Below are 14,793 nucleotides of genomic sequence, written 5' to 3'. Positions count from 1 at the left end.
CAGACAGAAGACCGAATAAAAGGAATACCTTCCAGCTGCCACTCACCTGCTGGAGGGTGCCTCTTGGAACAATAGAGAAACAAGAGTAATGCATTCTTGGAGTGGCCAGGGAACTTGCTCAGTGTGCCCTGCTTGTAAAAGGAGGAGCCTGTCCCCTGACTCCTGTGATCCTTCTGAGGCAGAGAGCAGACAGGCAAGGAAGCACTGTCTATGAACGGTGTTTGACACTTGCCTTTTCCAAGGAGATATGACTTAGGGGATTTGTTCTGGACACGTGGGGGGCCTGGGTAGCTGTCTTGCACACACAAGCCTGTACTGGCCAGTGGGAGAGGCCAGGCTTCTGCCCTGCTTTATTGTTAACCCACATGAAGAAACCTGCTTCCCAGTACTACAGACAACACCACAGAGACGTTTAATAAAAAAACTGGGCATGATGGAACATGCCTGTAACCCCAGAATTCAAGGAATAGAGAATTATGAGTTTGAAGCCATCCTGGACTGAAGATGAGATCCTGTCACAAAAAGGGGACAGGGTTAGAAGAGAAAGAGAAGAAAGTCATAGCGGGGAAAGGGGAGAGAAGAGGAAAGGGACAAGTCCCTTGCCCCTCAGCAGGTGGAGCCTGGCAGCGTCACGTCATACACTCCTCTCCTCTGGTGGAGATTCGGGAAGACATAACTGAAACACAGAATCATTTCTTTTTCTCCAAGTCTTACTTTATTGTAAGGGTCAGGGACAGCATTTGCATCTGCCTTATGTACATTGTCTCCTCGTCCAGAGTACGTGAGCCACATGGGAGCTCTCAGGCTGCTCCTGCCTGGTACCTTAGAGGTCTGCTGGGGTGGCTTGATGTGGTTGGTACATATGGTGGCTTCCAGCCCCTCCCTCTTGTCTCCAAACCACCATCCAGCCGAGGACTGGAAGCAGTGTAGATTAATGGCTGGTGAAAAAGGTCCAGCCATGGTGGGGAGCACAGGCCGATCATGCCAGCCACTCACCGGGCTGTGCACCAAGCCGGGTTTATTTCACTAGCAGCTGAAGTACAGCTCCAAGCCCACCTCCACCCCCCTCAGCACTGATTCGATCTCAGCTCCCCCTTCAGTCTTCATACTGAAGCAGCCTGTGGTATATGCACAGCCCAAGACCTGGCTCTTGTTGAAATTATTTAGTCTGAATTATTTGGACCAGCATGATGGTGGCTGAGAGGAAGGGCACTTGCTGCTAAGTGTGGGAACCTGAGCTTGATACCTGCCCCACGGAGATGGAGGACCTTGACAAAGGCCTGGAGGTGGGCACACATTCCCACAGCCTATTAAATAAATCCAAATAAAATAAAGTATGAAATTTTCTTTACCTGTGTATAGAGATATCAAGATAGTGTTCACGGAACTCCACAATCTAGGGTATTGTGTTAAAATCCACAGTTTATTGCTTCCACCAACATCTTATTGTACTTAATCTTGAAGAACTGTTTTATGGAGGGTTTGGAAAGGGTGAATAAAAGGTTATGTGATTAACACGGTATTTAATTTTTAAAAAATCCTCTAATCTAGCAGTCTTGACTATTCTCAAATGAGCTAATAGCCATTGGGGTGGATTTATGTAGCAAATTGCTGTCTGCTGTATTCAAATTATTCCCTGAGCTCTGACTCCTACAGAAAATACCAAATATCATGGAGACACACAATTATCATGCTTAATTAATGTTTGCAACCAAAAAAAGCACAAGGTTGGAATCTTTAATATCATTGTGGATATTGAAGAGCTGAAGTTGACTGACTATTATCTTGAGATTAATATATTTTTCCCCAAGCCAGACTCCGGGGTCAGAAGGCAGAGTATTAAAAGTATTTGAAAAATTCACTGCAATTAATTGCTGTAGGGGCTAATTTTGTTTTAATGTCTTGTTTCCTTACGCCTGTGCTATGGATTGTCCTCGCCTGCACACTTCACCCATTACGTGGTGATTCAGAGTGACAACAACATGGAAATGAAGCAAGTTAGTTAATCACCATGAAACTGCTCTGGAGATGCCCGGTCCAAGTACGCCCCACTCTCGGGAGCTCTCATTACCTGATCTGCTCCTGGAGTGAGGTTTTCCTGCACAAAGCCATTTGTAATTTTTATGGAGAAGACAAGGGCAAAGAGGTTGGTGATGATGTTTGTGTGGAACTGCTATCAGTACCCACTCAAGGTCCTGCGGGGCCCTCAAGGTCGTTCCTTGGGGTGTTGGGAAAGTGCTGCCTGTTCTGGCTCCGCAGTCTTGGAATATCCATGAGCCAGGAGTCTGGGCGTGGAAGTGGTTGTTATAACTTGACTTTCCCAGAGTGTGTCTTCAAGATGCAGGGTGCTGAATCAGTGGGCATAGGCCAGTCTTGTGTGCCCGTGTTTAGGTGGCCTGCCATGACAACCAGAGAGCTGCCATTGTCTTCCTGTGCATGTTGTCCAGGTGGACTGAACGGCCATGGATTGGCCCCCGTTTTTTGGAAAGCTGAGGTGGTACTTGTGAAATATACAGGGCCCCAGTACCAGTCCACCTTTCAGAGGACACTCAGCAGCAGGTGAGGGGTATCATGCCTCCTTGACCTGCTGGAGTCACTGCCTGTCTCACAGATTCATTGACCCACTGTGTGCCCACCCGTGGCACTGCTCTTTGTATGATGATGGGTATTGTGCTTAGTAGAAATACTTATGCATTAATGAACATGAGATAAACTTAAAGTTGTTTAAATGCCAGGTTGACCATAGAAAGAAGACAACCCCTCAAACTCCAAATGCCCCTCAGTGGCACTGAAGGCAAGGTGGCCAGTTAGCTAGTTTCTGCACTCTAGTAAACTTAAGATGCAAGGCTGGCAGTAAAGGTGCCAAGAGGCACAGTAGCACGTTTCAGAATCCCAGCAGTCAGAGGGGAGCAGGAGGAGCACTTCCGGTTCAAGGTCAGCCAGACACAGAAACAGAAGTCCTCTTTTTGTGAAGATGCCTGTAAGACTACAGCATTCACCCTTACACACACAATTCAGTGAGTGTTCGATTCGTGCTGGCAGGCACTGTGAGATTAGCACACAGGCTTCCAGTGTGCCCTCAGGAAGCTCAGGGCATCATTTGAGAGACAGGGGAGCACGAGGCTCACTCGGCATCATGCAGAAGGAAATGGGGGAAGATGTGACAAGGAGAAGAGAGGGCCTGTTCTGCTGAGGAAGGTCAAGTGGGGTGTGGACGTATGTTTCAGAGGACGGACAGGAGTCCAGTGATGGGGAGGATGGAAGTGAAGGAGGGGAAGGCAATGATGGGGAGGATGGAGGTGGGGGAGGGGAAGGCAGGGGCCTAGCAATGTACAAGCAAAGGTCAGATCCTTACAGCAATAAGGCTTCCTGGCACAAATAGAAATGTTTGCTTCGCTTTGGAAGCAAAGCCACGTCCCCACTTGGGTTCTTGCAAGGCAGGCTGTGTGTCACGTGTCACCCTTAGGTGAGTGATGCAGACTCATCACCTGCCCTGGGCCAAAACAAGGGGAACAAGAGAGGGCCAGGTTTCCCTGGAGGAGGGAATGACCTAATCCTTGTAAAAGCCTACTGTGCTCAGCTCTTGGCTTACCAGGCACAGCTCCTTTTGAAAAGAGGGCTCTGTGTTCGAGACCAAATCTCTCAACTACTGTCCCATAAAATGTCACCATAAACTAGGAGGATAAACAAAAGTAGAGGAGAGTGGGCCATTTAGGCCAGGGGGTGGGGGTGGGGGACATGAAGCAGACAGACCTGTGACCTGTGACATTCCTGCGCTGCTGAGAGTCAGGCTGCACACACTGCGGTTCTCAATGCCGGTAGGGAGGGCCTTCTGTGTACTGGGGCAGTGGGGAGGATGGGATGGCCCCACACTATGCAGTATGGAAGGAAAATAATGACACCTGGTGTCCTGTGGAGACCTGAGTATGGCACACAGACTGCAAGTCAGTGAGACAAACCCCGTAAAAAGCCAGAAACATTTTGGGGCATTTATATTTAAGACACACATACCATGAAATGAGGCACACCCTGGGACACAAGGCAAGCCGAAAATGAAAAATTACAGTAAAAATCACGGTGGAAGGTGACTTTAAAACATTGTCTTCTTTTTCCTCCCAACAGCCTTCTGTTTCTAAGCACAGAGGCCACATAGCATTCACCCCCAGCTTCTTAGTTTCCAGCAATATTTTAGTCTGTTTCTCTAAGTTCTCAATCTGAGGGTCACAACCCTTTTGGGGTTGAATGACCCTTTCACAGGGGTCACCTAAGACCACCGGAAAACACAGATACATCAGCAAACACATTACATACATTACAGTTTATAACAGTAGCAAAATTACAGTTCCAAAGTAGCAACAGAAGTACATTTATGCTGGGGTCACCACCACAGGAGGAACTGTGTTAAAGGGTCACAACGGTTAGGGTCACAACGGTTAGGAAGGCCGAGAATCGCTGCTCTAAGTTATAAGTCTGCTAATTCCTAATTTCCTTCTGATAGCTGATTTTCCTGCATGTTTCCTGAACAGAACACAGGTTGAGGGCTAAAAATAGAAACCCTTTCCCTGGTATGTTGTCACTTGTGTTTGCAGGGTAGCTGTGGGGACAGGAGAAGAATGTGGAAAAGTCTGTTGGTTAATTATCTAGCTGTAAAGTGTGCAGCCCGCCTGTTTGACAGCTCTTTGATGTCTGTATTTTTCATTTCTTGGCTGCTAACTTTGCTTTTAGAATTACGCCTGAGCAGGGAGTCCATGTTAGGGAAGTACGTTGGTCATTCTCTTTTTTTCAGATGATGATATTTCTGCCATGTCAGAGAAATGATAGATTTGACTTGACATCTCCATAAAGCACGAGGTTTGATGCATTCAAGACATGCTGAAGGCACGTTTTATGATGTTCTTTAAAACTCATCAGCAAGCTTTTCTCTGTGTTTGATTGGTGTGTTCCATTCAGTAGTAATTCCTGTTCCCAGACTCCAACCCTGTGAACGCCAGGTCTCCACAACTAACTTGAATCTGCTCTCTTCCCCGTTCTATCCAGACCAGCCTGGCTCACTAAGCATTTGGGGATGAAAATATTTGTCCTCATGGTCTTTCTTTCCTATTCATTAATAAGAGGGAGTGGGATTTTTACATCTCGGGTCTCACTGCTGTCAGCTTGCCATCTCTGTCCCACACTTGTTTTGCGACCAGGGTAGATTTGCCCTCCACGTACCCAGACTTCAGTGGCCCTCTATCCTCAGCCTGTAAACAAGCAAGCTTGAATACTGAACAAAACCCTCTCCCAAGCATGTCTCTGATACTCAGCCAAGAGTAAGTCCACCTTCATTCTCCTCGCCTCGCCCCTCTCTGCGAGCTGGAAGGCTCCGCTGAGCACCTGGTGCTGGGCTCGCACCTGGGTTAGACATATTTACATCCCTTTCATCTTTTATGGTAGAGGCATCTGCTCCTGGGTCTGGCCTGCACTGTGCCTATTTTTCTGTAGCTGAGTGAACTATGCTATCTGGTTTTTCCACCAGGCCCTTCCAATCCATTTTGAAATAAATACAACAAACACTCAAGCATTCTATTTAGTGATTAGAGAGAGCACGTGCACAAAAATGGGTGTAGATTGTTGAGTCAGGTCAACATGACGGGATAAACATGTTTGTCTTGATAAGAGACAAAGTTTGGAGCTGAGACAAAAGGATGGACCATCTAGAGACTGTCATACCTGGGGATCCATCCCATAATCAGCCTCCAAACGCTGACACCATTGCATACACCAGCAAGATTTTGCTGAAAGGACCCTGATATAGCTGTCTCTTGTGAGGCTATGCTGGGGCCTGGCAAACACATAAGTCAGCTACTGGATGGATCACAGGGCCCCCAATGTAGGAGCTAGAGAAAGTACCCAGGGAGCTAAAGGGGTCTGCAACCCTATAGGTGGAATAACAATATGAACTAACCAGTACCCCCAGAGCTCGTGTCTCTAGCTGCATATGTATCAGAAGATGGACTAGTCGGCCATCATTGGGAAGAGAGGCCCCTTGGTCTTGCAAACTTTATAGGCCTCAGTACAGGGGAATGCCAGGGCCAAGAAGTGGGAGTGGGTGGATAGGGGAGGGGGGCGGCTGGGGGACTTTTGGGATAGCATTTGAAATGTAAATGAAGAAAATAACTAATCAAAAAAATTTTTAAAAAAGAGTTTCTTTCCTATTAATATACATGGAGAGAAAGTGGGATCTTCATATTTTGGATTTGCAAGCAATTCTTCAATTTGAAATGAATTAGTGTACAGAGAATATTCATTCTAATTGCTTTAAAATTTGGCCTGCCATTAACAAAAAATGAGGGAAGAACCACTTTAATAATCTCCAGCCAATAAGGACTTGAATGATTTATACATTTTGATTTTTAAAATCTAAAGATTCATTAAAATGTTTCTTGAAAATGTCAGAGTCATCATTATATTTTGATTTGTTATAGTTTAATTTCTTGTGTCCTGATGATTTCCTGGTTTGGCTCTTATCCTGACACTAAATATCAACCATTGGGTAAGAGAATGAGCTAGCAACTGATCTAGTCTTCCAACCCTCTCCAGGTAGCTAAATCTGCGAACCGTCTTCAAGATACAGGGATCCTGTCTTACTTTATCTTAGTTGAGTTTGGACAAAGTAAAACCTTTTAGATCACATGGTAGCTAAGTAATAAGAATTTAAATGATACTTTAGAAAAACTGAAGACAAAACACATAAAACAGAGTCAGGTCAGGGTTGTGGAAATCTGTCTGTCAGCCGATGGCCTGCCTCTGCCACTCCATTTCATGGGACTCTGCTAGGGAGATACTTCATCTTCTAGCCAGCCATTCTCTAGTTAGCATTGGGGGGAAAAAATCTGCTTTTCAGCTTTTCTGGTCATTCTTGAATGAATTCCAGGAGAAGTGACGGCCTAACCAACACTGACTTGAAGAAAGATTAGTAGAAATTACTTTGACACTTGGAACTGGCAGCCTGAGAATCAGGATTTGGAATTTGCTGGCTAACTGTCCCTTGGGCCATTTCTTCCTAAAATCATTGTCCAAGTTGACAGCTATTCAGTTGCTGAGGGATAGTAAGTACTGTAGCCTTTTTAGTGGATATGAGAAATTTGGTAAATACAGTCAACGGAATACTCACTTCTCCCTGGTTAACAGAGCCAGCTCAGTGTCCACCTAAGTGCCTTCATCGTGCAAACAGATTGGCAATCCCTAAAGAACAGAGAAAGGAAGGCTAGAGCTGCAAGCCAGTTTTTAAAAGCATGTAAGCATGAACATTAAGAACATGATGACTATAACAAGTATCTGAATTAGGAGGGTAATTCCATCTGCTCCTGTCTGTCTGTCACAGGGGCAGGGCTGACCCTGTGATGGATGCTGAGCTGTCTTCTGCAGGACAGCATGGCATCTACTGTCTCATTTGTCCATTTCAGAATATGTCGCCACGCTCATTCCTCCTGAGCTGAACATTCTTCTGCAGACCTACCGGTGTATCCAAAATAAATGAACTTCTCACAGAACAAAACTCTTCTCCAAGTGCCAGAGCTCTCTTCATGACTCTTACATGACATTCTGACATATATTATACCCTGTCTGTCATGAGCCTTAGGACTGTCTTGTCTAGACCTTCATCAGTCCAGGCTTATAGGAGATACAGAGCAAGAAGAGAGAGAGAGAGAGAGAGAGAGAGAGAGAGAGAGAGAGAGAGAGAGAGAGAGAGAGAGAAGATGTGCTTTGGGGGCCCTAATGAATAGTGTCAGAGCCTAGAGAAGGGGTAACATAAAAACAGAGTCAGGCGGCCCAGAACAGTGCCACTTGAGAATTCTCAATAAGAAGGGCCCTTGGGTGACCCTGCAAGGGCACTGGGAAGATGAAATATGAAGATTCTTGTACCCTCCGAGGTTGCTATCTCTGTGACATACTGTACTGATCTCTACTACTAAGCATCCCTAGACAGGGTGTCAGAAGATGGTGCTGATCATAATCTAAGGTCATGATTGTCTTACAATAGATAATCATACTCTAGGAATTCCTGTTGTGGTAAATACGCATGGCGCAAAGCTGACATTATCCACTTAACATAAAGAATAATGTTAAGGGTATAATTCTGTGCCCTTGAGTATCTTCACACTATCCTGCAGCCATTGCCACTGTCCATCTCTAGAGGAAAGTCTGATTCCATTAAACAGTGGCTCTCTTGCTCCTCCTCCTCTAGTCCCTGCAACCACTACTCCTTATCTTTGTCTCTTACAGGTACCTCATGTGACTAGCTTTATGCAGTATTTATTCCTTCATGCCTGGCTTGTTTCACTTACTATAGTGTCTTCAGAGTTTATCTGGGCTGTAGCATGAATCCGACTGTGTTAGCTTTAAAGGTTGGATAATATTCCACTGTATATGAGTCTAGCACACACGGAATGTTTCTACTGCACGGATGTCTGTGCAGTGCCCTCAGAACCCAAAGGATGGCATTGGATCCCTGGAACCAACTGGCGCTACCAACAGTTGTCAGCTGTCATGTGGGTGCTGAGAATCAAACCTGGGTCCTCTGGAAGACCAGCCAAGTGATCTTTAACCTCTGAACCATCTCTTTAGCCCCATTTCCCATTTTAATTTTTTTTTTGAGAAACATATTCAAGGAATTTTAAACACACTAGTCTGTTAAAAGAAAGAATTACTCACTGGTCACTTCAAATGTGCCCTGGGATGTGCAGGCATCAAGAAAACAGAAATGGAGCAATGCATCTCCTCTCCAAAGACTGCCATGGATGCAGGATAAAGCCGCAGTCAACAATCAGATATGCAATTAGCACTTACATGCTGTGTTCCGTTCTGTTAGAAGTATATGAAGAATAATCTGGAAATAAACCACTCCAGCAATGGCTTCCAGCATTTCTGAAGCTTGGATATGGTCTAAGATGAATATTATACCAGATTCTGGCTAATAGCGGTTGATGCAGTAAGGTGTCCCAGTCTGGGCTGTATACAAGACTAATTTAGTTCACTGCATATATTGCTGTCTGTGGCCTAAATTGTCCCCTTTCTGTTTCTTCCTTTCTTTTTCTTGTAGTGGTTTTTAATTGCCAACCGATCTTACAAAGTCAGCGCGGCCAGCTCCTCTTTCTTCAGTGGTGTGTTTGTTGGTGTTATCTCCTTTGGTCAGCTTTCAGATCGATTTGGAAGGAGAAAAGTCTATCTCACAGGTAATCTGTCGCCATATGCATACACTGAATAAGAGGCTTTATTTTCCCAGGACTGTTATGGAAATACTAAGGGGGGGTTATTTTCTGAAAGTCCTCTGTGAGTTCGCAGGTGGACAGAGAGCTTCTGTTTATTACATTGGCGCGAAGCCACGCGCCACTCGTGACGACTCCGGCCAAGCAGTTTTTTGGAATGAGCTCACCTGGCTAAGACCAGATATTGTTGTTAAAGACATTTTTTTTTGACAGTGCTTTCTGCAACCCCCAAATTGTAATCTCTGCCCTGCTCCTAAAGAGAGCAGCGAAGGAGTGCCACAGCCTTCCCTTCCATTGCCTGTATTTTTCTCTGTTGATTTATTTCAAATGAGCTCTATAGGACCTGGCGTAGCTGTCTCGACAGGCCGAATATGAACGAGGATTTTCAATTCCTAGCATTATTACATATAACTGAAAAGTGGTGTGTGATTGACAGAAATTGTAAAACAAAGAAAACAGGCCTTGGTTTTTCTTTCTCATTTTCAAGGCAAATTGGTAGAAAAAAAAACCATATCTCAGGGCATTTAAGTTTACAAAGGTTTATTTTACAAACTGATGAATATAATTTATTATTTTCTCCAAATGCTGTTTTGCTTCTGGGTCATTGAATATTGTTCCTCTCTCCCCAGGTTTTGCTCTTGACATCTTATTTGCTGTCGCAAATGGATTTTCCCCCTCATATGAATTCTTTGCAGTAACTCGCTTCTTGGTGGGCATGATGAATGGAGGGATGTCCCTGGTGGCCTTTGTCTTGCTAAATGAGTGCGTGGGCACCGCCTACTGGGCACTTGCAGGTACTGCTTCACTTTTGCAGTGAGAGTCAGAAAACACACTTGGACTTGAGGCACTTGCGATCTACAGGTGAAGAGAGCAGTGAAGGGTGGCCACGCCTTCCCTTCCATTCCCCTGTGGTTTTCTGTGTAGTAGGGTATTCCGTACCCTAGTGCTGGGAACCCGAAGTGTTCCGGATTCCACATTCTTCTGCATAATGCCTTGGAGATGTGGCCCAATTCTAAACACAAAATGCATTTACATTTCATAGTTGCTTTATGCGCATAGCCTGAAGGTGATGCTATGCGGCATTTTTAATGTCTCTATTTTGGGTTCAAACCGTCATGTCCAGGTAAAGAATGGATTTTTTTTTTTCCACTTGAGGAATTGTGTCACCTCTACAACCGTTTCCAATTTAGGACATTTGGGATTGGGGGTTTTCGGATTTGAGGGTGCTCAGCCTGCATCACACTTGTCCTCTCACATGTGCGCTCCAAGGTGTCAGAGATCATGATGTTCATATTCCCTGGTGAGAGTCTTTCTTCCCTGGGTCTGCCTCACAGACAGGTGGCCAGATGACAGTGGCGAGTGGCCCATTTGCTCAGAACAGCATTCATCAATTTCTCCCCGACACTGGGAAACAGGGCAAGGGCAGGGAACTCTTTCTCCTGAGGCCCCTTACTTCATTCTAATGACTTCCATTTCGTGGCTTTCCTCGTTCTTACTGTTCTCTCTGGTCGATAGAGGGCATCGTAGGGGCATTTCTTACTGGTGCCAAATTTCTAAATTGAGGCCATATTTTGTATCTCTAATAATTCCAACATCCTCCCAAGGTCACACATACAGTAAAAAAGAAGTGTTTAAAATTTTTACAATTTTAAGATTTTGTGTGTATATGCATTCACACGTGCACGCGTGCGAGCACAGGTGCCCATACGCACATGCTCAGAGAGAAACTTGCAGGAGTAGTTCTCTCCTTCCTCCATGGGGCACCTGGGGGCTGAACTCAGGTCATCGGGCTTGGCAGCGAACTCCTTTACCCACTGAGCCATCTCACTAGGTTGTGTTAGGTAGGGTTTCTATCGCGATGATGAAACACCGTGACTAAAATCAAGTTGGGGAGGAAGGGTTTATTTCACTTGACTCTTGCAGTCTGCAGTCCAGGCAATTAGGGCAGGGACTCGGGGAAGGAACCTGCATGCAGTGGCCATGGGGGGAGTGCTGTCATTGGCTTGCCTCTTTATGGCTTGCTCAAGCTGTTTGCTTACAGGGCCCAAGACCACCAGCCCCAGAGTGTCACTGCCCATCAATCAACAACCAAGAAAGTATGCCACAAGCTTGCCAATGGTCCAGCCCCGTGGGGGCATTTCTTAGCTGAGGTTCCCTTTTTCAAAATGGCTCTAGCTTGTGCTATATTGACATAAAGTAACCAGCATAAAGGCTGGGGGCCCGAGGAGGTGGCTCAGAGAGTGAAACACTTGCTGGTTTCAAATTCTCCAGCATTTACATAAGAAGCCAGGCATGACAGTGTATGTCTGTCACCTCTGCTGGGGAAGTGGCAACAGTTCTGGTTCAGTGACAGATCCCTTTTCAAATCACAATGTGGAGAGCAATAGAGGAAGACAGTTATCAGTCTCTGGCCTCCACATGACCAGGCACAAGCACCTGCATACACAGCCCTATCGCACACGCGCACATGCACTCACACACACGCACGTGCACATACTATGTGACTTCAAATATTGTCTTAGGAGAGTACCTATATCTAAACCTCTGCCTTTTAGATTATAGCTTTGCACTGATAACTTTTGGAGATTCTTTTTAAAAGAAGAAAAACTTTCATTTACTTGACAGTCTTTTGTACCAATACAGGAACAAAATTGACCTTATGATTGAAAAAAAATGTATCTAAATGTCAAAATTATGAGAGAATGCCATTTCTACTCTTTAGAACTAAGTCACTAATTTTTAAAACTCTCTTGAAATTATAATTACATTTCTCCCTTGCCTTACCTCCTTCCAGACCTTCCCTCCTGTCATGTCCCTCCCCAGCCCTCTTCAAATTCATGCCCTCTTTTTATTGTTATTGTATGCATCTATGTAAATGTTTTTTTTTTTAATTTTTTTTTCCATTTTTTATTAGGTATTTAACTCATTTACATTTCCAATGCTATACCAAAAGTCCCCCATATCCACCCACCCCCACTCCCCTGCCCACCCACTCCCCCTTTTTGGCCCTGGTATTCCCCTGTACTGGGGCATATAAAGTTTGCAAGTCCAATGGGCCTCTCTTTCCAGTGATGGCCGACTAGGCCATCTTTTGATATATATGCAGCTAGAGTCAAGAGCTCCGGGGTACTGGTTAGCTCATAATGTTGTTCCACCTATAGGGTTGCAGATCCCTTTAGCTCCTTGGCTACTTTCTCTAGCTCCTCCATTGGGAGCCCTATGATCCATCCATTAGCTGACTGTGAGCATCCACTTCTGTGTTTGCTGGGCCCCGGCATAGTCTCACAAGAGACAGCTACATCTGCGTCCTTTCAATAAAATCTTGCTAGTGTATGCAATGGTGTCAGCGTTTGGATGCTGATTATGGGGTGGGTCCCTGGCTATGGCAGTCTCTACATGGTCCATCCTTTCATCTCAGCTCCAAACTCCGTCTCTGTAACTCCTTCCATGGGTGTTTTGTTCCCAAATCTAAGGAGGGGCATAGTGTCCACACTTCAGTCTTCATTCTCCTTGAGTTTCATGTGTTTAGCAAATTATATCTTATATCTTGGGTATCCTAGGTTTGGGGCTAATATCCACTTATCAGTGAATACATATTGTGTGAGTTTCTTTGTGAATGTGTTACCTCACTCAGGATGATGCCCTCCAGGTCCATCCATTTGGCTAGGAATTTCATAAATTCATTCTTTTTAATAGCTGAGTAGTACTCCATTGTGTAGATGTACCACATTTTCTGTATCCATTCCTCTGTTGAGGGGCATCTAGGTTCTTTCCAGCTTCTGGCTATTATAAATAAGGCTGCTATGAACATAGTGGAGCATGTGTCCTTCTTACCTGTTGGGGCATCTTCTGGATATATGCCCAGGAGAGGTATTGCTGGATCCTCCGGTAGTACTATGTCCAGTTTTCTGAGGAACCGCCAGACTGATTTCCAGAGTGGTTGTACAAGCCTGCACTCCCACCAACAATGGAGGAGTGTTCCTCTTTCTCCACATCCTCGCCAGCATCTGCTGTCACCTGAATTTTTGATCTTAGCCATTCTGACTGGTGTGAGGTGGAATCTCAGGGTTGTTTTGATTTGCATTTCCCTGATGATTAAGGATGTTGAACATTTTTTCAAGTGCTTCTCTGCCATTCGGTATTCCTCAGGTGAGAATTCTTTGTTCAGTTCTGAGCCCCATTTTTTAATGGGGTTATTTGATTTTCTGAAGTCCACCTTCTTGAGTTCTTTATATATGTTGGATATTAGTCCCCTATCTGATTTAGGATAGGTAAAGATCCTTTCCCAATCTGTTGGTGGTCTTTTTGTCTTATTGACGGTGTCTTTTGCCTTGCAGAAACTTTGGAGTTTCATTAGGTCCCATTTGTCGATTCTCGATCTTACAGCACAAGCCATTGCTGTTCTGTTCAGGAATTTTTCCCCTGTGCCCATATCTTCAAGGCTTTTCCCCACTTTCTCCTCTATAAGTTTCAGTGTCTCTGGTTTTATGTGAAGTTCCTTGATCCACTTAGATTTGACCTTAGTACAAGGAGATAAGTATGGATCGATTCGCATTCTTCTACACGATAACAACCAGTTGTGCCAGCACCAATTGTTGAAAATGCTGTCTTTCTTCCACTGGATGGTTTTAGCTCCCTTGTCGAAGATCAAGTGACCATAGGTGTGTGGGTTCATTTCTGGATCTTCAATTCTATTCCATTGGTCTACTTGTCTGTCTCTATACCAGTACCATGCAGTTTTTATCACAATTGCTCTGTAGTAAAGCTTTAGGTCTGGCATGGTGATTCCGCCAGAAGTTCTTTTATCCTTGAGAAGACTTTTTGCTATCCTAGGTTTTTTGTTATTCCAGACAAATTTGCAAATTGCTCCTTCCAATTCGTTGAAGAATTGAGTTGGAATTTTGATGGGGATTGCATTGAATCTGTAGATTGCTTTTGGCAAGATAGCCATTTTTACAATGTTGATCCTGCCAATCCATGAGCATGGGAGATCTTTCCATCTTCTGAGATCTTCTTTAATTTCTTTCTTCAGAGATTTGAAGTTTTTATCATACAGATCTTTCACCTCCTTAGTTAGAGTCACGCCAAGATATTTTATATTATTTGTGACTATTGAGAAGGGTGTTGTTTCCCTAATTTCTTTCTCAGCCTGTTTATTCTTTGTATAGAGAAAGGCCATTGACTTGTTTGAGTTTATTTTATATCCAGCTACTTCACCGAAGCTGTTTATCAGGTTTAGGAGTTCTCTGTTGGAATTTTTAGGGTCACTTATATATACTATCATATCATCTGCAAAAAGTGATATTTTGACTTCCTCTTTTCCAATTTGTATCCCCTTGATCTCCTTTTGTTGTCGAATTGCTCTGGCTAATACTTCAAGTACTATGTTGAAAAGGTAGGGAGAAAGTGGGCAGCCTTGTCTAGTCCCTGATTTTAGTGGGATTGCTTCCAGCTTCTCTCCATTTACTTTGATGTTGGCTACTGGTTTGCTGTAGATTGCTTTTATCATGTTTAGGTATGGGCCTTGAATTCCTGATCTTTCCAA

General features: G+C 44.5%; 1 protein-coding gene across 2 annotated transcripts in view; it reads left to right on the top strand.

Annotated features, from left to right (window-relative positions):
- Slc22a15 (solute carrier family 22 (organic anion/cation transporter), member 15) overlaps nt 1–14,793 on the top strand; it is a 73,778-nt gene that overhangs the window by 21,069 nt on the left and 37,916 nt on the right. For both annotated transcript variants that reach the window (XR_001783691.2, NM_001039371.2), the window contains exons 3-4: nt 9,083–9,215; nt 9,878–10,042. Coding sequence is in view for 1 of the 2 variants with exons in the window: in NM_001039371.2 (NP_001034460.2) it covers nt 9,083–9,215; nt 9,878–10,042 (298 nt within the window). In the remaining variant the exon portion in view is untranslated. The remainder of the gene's footprint in view (nt 1–9,082; nt 9,216–9,877; nt 10,043–14,793) is intronic.

Source organism: Mus musculus, chromosome 3, assembly GCF_000001635.26.
Source record: "Mus musculus strain C57BL/6J chromosome 3, GRCm38.p6 C57BL/6J".
NCBI classification, from domain to species: domain Eukaryota; kingdom Metazoa; phylum Chordata; class Mammalia; order Rodentia; family Muridae; genus Mus; species Mus musculus.
This window is presented reverse-complemented; position numbering and strand designations above follow the sequence as displayed.